The sequence below is a fragment of the Camellia sinensis genome, chromosome 14 (genome assembly GCF_055761805.1).
Source record: "Camellia sinensis isolate YWXY chromosome 14, ASM5576180v1, whole genome shotgun sequence".
Classification (NCBI taxonomy): Eukaryota; Viridiplantae; Streptophyta; class Magnoliopsida; order Ericales; family Theaceae; genus Camellia; species Camellia sinensis.
The window spans coordinates 76,165,016-76,168,258 of NC_138974.1; the positions used below are offsets into that span (position 1 = coordinate 76,165,016).

Below are 3,243 nucleotides of genomic sequence, written 5' to 3' on the forward strand. Positions count from 1 at the left end.
ATTGGCCAAGTCAAGCCTGATGCAGAAGCAGAAAGGTTTGTGATAGAAGAGATTGCTGACGATCAATAGTAATGCAAGTACAAGTGACAGAAGAAGACAAGCTGGATGAGACAGCTAATGTAGTTAGATATACTTTTTCTAGGGTTTTTTATTTCTTTTTACAGAGTAAGTTTAGCATTAAGTGTTTACCCAATTGTTCTTGGGCAAAATGCATTATTGACAATAGCCCTCTGAGTTATAAAGAGGTGCAACTGGAACATCTGAAGGCTGCTCCTGCCAAGCTTGATGACCTCAAGGCAGATGTGCAAGATCCTTTAGAAGAGTATAACTTAGGGAGTAAGGCCTGTAAGAGGCCTATCTATGTAAATGCTAATCTATCTAATGAATGTAAGAGCAAACTAGTTGGTTTGCTTTCTGAGTATGTGGATTGCTTTGCATGGAATTATGAAGAAATGTCTGGATTAGATAAAGCACTGGTAGAGCATAGGCTCTCAATTAAAGAAAATTTCCTTCTTTATAAGCAACCACAAAAAAAGATGACCAATGAAGTCACCTTATTGGTCAAGGAGGAAATTGAAAGGTTACTCAAAGCAGGTTTTATTAGAACAACCAGGTATGTTGAGTGGCTGTCTAATATTGTCCTTGTTATAAAGAAAAATGGCAAGTTAAGAGTGTGTATAGATTTTAGAAATCTAAATTTAGCAACACTCAATGATGAATATCCCATGCCAGTGGCTGACTTGTTAGTGGATTCAGCAGCCAAAAACAGGATTTTGTCCTTTATGTATGGTCATGCTGGGTATAATCACATTTTTATTAATCCAGAGGATACACATAAAACAGCCTTTAGATGTCCTGGCGTTTTGGGGACATTTGAATGGATAGTCATGCCTTTTGGATTACAAAATGCAAGAGCAATATATCAGAGGGTAATGAATTTCATTTTCTATGATTTGATTGGAAAATATTTAGAAGTCTACATAGATGATGTAGCCATCAAATCTGACAGTTTTGATGAACATTTGGAGCATTTGTAGCAAACATTTCAATGGATGAAGACCTACAAACTCAAAATGAACCCTTTGAAGTGTGCATTTGGGGCATCTGCTGGAAATTTTCTAGGCTTTCTAGTACATCACAAAGGGATAGAAGTGGATGCTAATAAAGCCAAAGCCATTTTAGGAGAAAAATCCCCAGCCAACAAAAAAGAGTTACAAAGTTTTCTTGGGAAAGTGAATTTTTTGAGGAGATTCATAGCCAATTTGGCTAAGAAAACTTTAGCATTTTCTCCTTTGATAAAAATCAAGTCAAACTGGGAGTTTAAGTGGGAAGCATGCCATCAAGAAGCTTTTGATTTACTCAAAAAATACATGGTAAACCCTCCAGTGCCTATGCCCCCAGTGGTAGGAAAGCCTTTGAAGCTGTACAACTCAGCTTCTGACATGTCGATTAGTTGTTTATTGGCTCAAAAAAATGATATGGGTCATGAACAAGCCATTTACTACCTAAGTAGAAGGTTAAATGATGCTAAGACTAGGTATAACTCTGTCGAAAAGCTATGTTTGGCATTTTATTTTGCAGTCATTAAACTGAGCCATTATATGTTGCCTACAAAAATGTTTGTGATAGCACAAACAGATGTTATCAAGTACATGTTGTCTAAACCAATCTTGAGAGGAAGACAGGGTAAGTGGATTTTAGCATTAATTGAATATTGTCTCAAATATGTGCCATAAAAAGCAGTCAAAGGGCAAGCCTTGGCTGATTTTCTAACAGACAAATGAAGGAGTGAGAGCAGGTATTGTGTCGATTGTACCAAATAAGCAAATGTACCAATTTGCATATCAGTTGGAAACACAACATATTCAGTCTTGTAATCAAGCTAAGTATGAAGCTTTGATAATTGGCTTAGCATTGGCCATAAAGTTCAAAATAAGAAATCTTCAAGTTTTTAGCGATTCACAGTTGGTCATTAAGCAAGTTTTGGGAGAATTCAAGTGTGTAAGTGGTGCTCTAGAGGAGTCTCTAGCTGAGGTCAAATGGTTAGTCAGTTTCTTTGACCATGTCACATTTACACACAGATATAGATTAGAGAATAAAGAAGCCAATAAGATGGCTCATGCAGCTTCTAGTTTAAAAATACCTAAGGGAGCTCAGGAAAGAGTGATTCGAATTAAGAGAAGAAACTTTTCTGCACTTAAGAATAGGTGTAGAAATTTCTTGCCTATTTTTACTTTGGATGTAACAAAGGAAGATTGGAGATTCCCCTTAATAAAATACCTGTCGAATCCTAGTGAAGGGAGTAATAGACAGGTAAGATATCAAGCCCTAAATTATGTCATCATAGGAGATGACTTATTTAGGAAGGCTCATGATGGTTTGACTTTACTCTGTATTGGTAAATTAGACCAAATGAAAGCCATGGCTGAAGCACATGAGGAAATTTGTGGGGCCCATCAGGCTGGTTATAAGATGAAATGGTTAATTAACAGGTATGGTTATTTTTGGCCATCTATTAGAAAAGATTGCGTAATGTATGCAAAAGGATGTCAAAATTGCCAGAAACATGGCAATATTCAAAGAGTTCCAGCCATAAGTCTCCATTCAGTAGTGAAACCTTGGCTTTTCAAAGGATGGGCCATGGACTTGATAGGGAAAATTCTTCCAGCCTCTTCAAAAGCACATTCTTATTTGCTAGGAGCCACTGATTACTTTACTAAATGGGTAGAAGCAGTACCTTTAAAAGTGGTGACACAAACTCAAGTCATTGAGTTCATAAAGAAGAATGTGATCCATAGGTTTGGTTTACCCCAATCCATAACTATCGATCAAGGCACAGTGTTCAATGGGGAAGAGATTAAAGGGTTTTCCATAGAATATGGCATTCAAATATTGAATTCCTCACCCTATTATGCTCAAGCAAATGGGCAGGCTAGGGCAACAAACAAGATTGTCAAGAACACTTTAGAAAGGATGATTGAAAACAATCCTAGGGATTGGCATAACCTCCTGTTAGAAGTGCTTTAGGCTTACAGAAATTGAAAAAGAAATAGCACAGAAATAACTCCATATGAGTTGGCGTATGGGCATGATGCTGTGTTACCTCTAGAAGTAACAGTGAGGTCCAATCGACTGGCCAGGCATTTGGATATTCCTATGGATGAATATGCAGAAACCATGTTGATTGAGTTGCAAGACCTAGAGGAAAAAAAAATTATGGCCTTTAATCACTTGATAGCTCAG

General features: G+C 37.2%; 1 protein-coding gene across 1 annotated transcript; it reads left to right on the forward strand.

The window, feature by feature from the left end:
• Positions 1-1,370: 1,370 nt before the first annotated feature.
• On the forward strand, positions 1,371-3,027 carry LOC145807092 (uncharacterized). The gene is made up of 2 exons (XM_082905019.1): positions 1,371-1,686; positions 1,799-3,027. The coding sequence occupies exons 1-2, from the start codon at positions 1,371-1,373 to the stop codon at positions 3,025-3,027; spliced, it is 1,545 nt and encodes a 514-aa protein (XP_082761145.1).
• Positions 3,028-3,243: the final 216 nt, after the last annotated feature.

Bases quoted from the DNA above. Each gene is read 5' to 3' on its own strand.
- LOC145807092 (XM_082905019.1), top strand. From the start codon at position 1,371: ATGGTAAACCCTCCAGTGCCTATGCCCCCAGTGGTAGGAAAGCCTTTG. The intron at 1,687-1,798 runs GTAAGTGGATTT...GAGTGAGAGCAG, and splicing joins AATCTTGAGAGGAAGACAGG to GTATTGTGTCGATTGTACCA.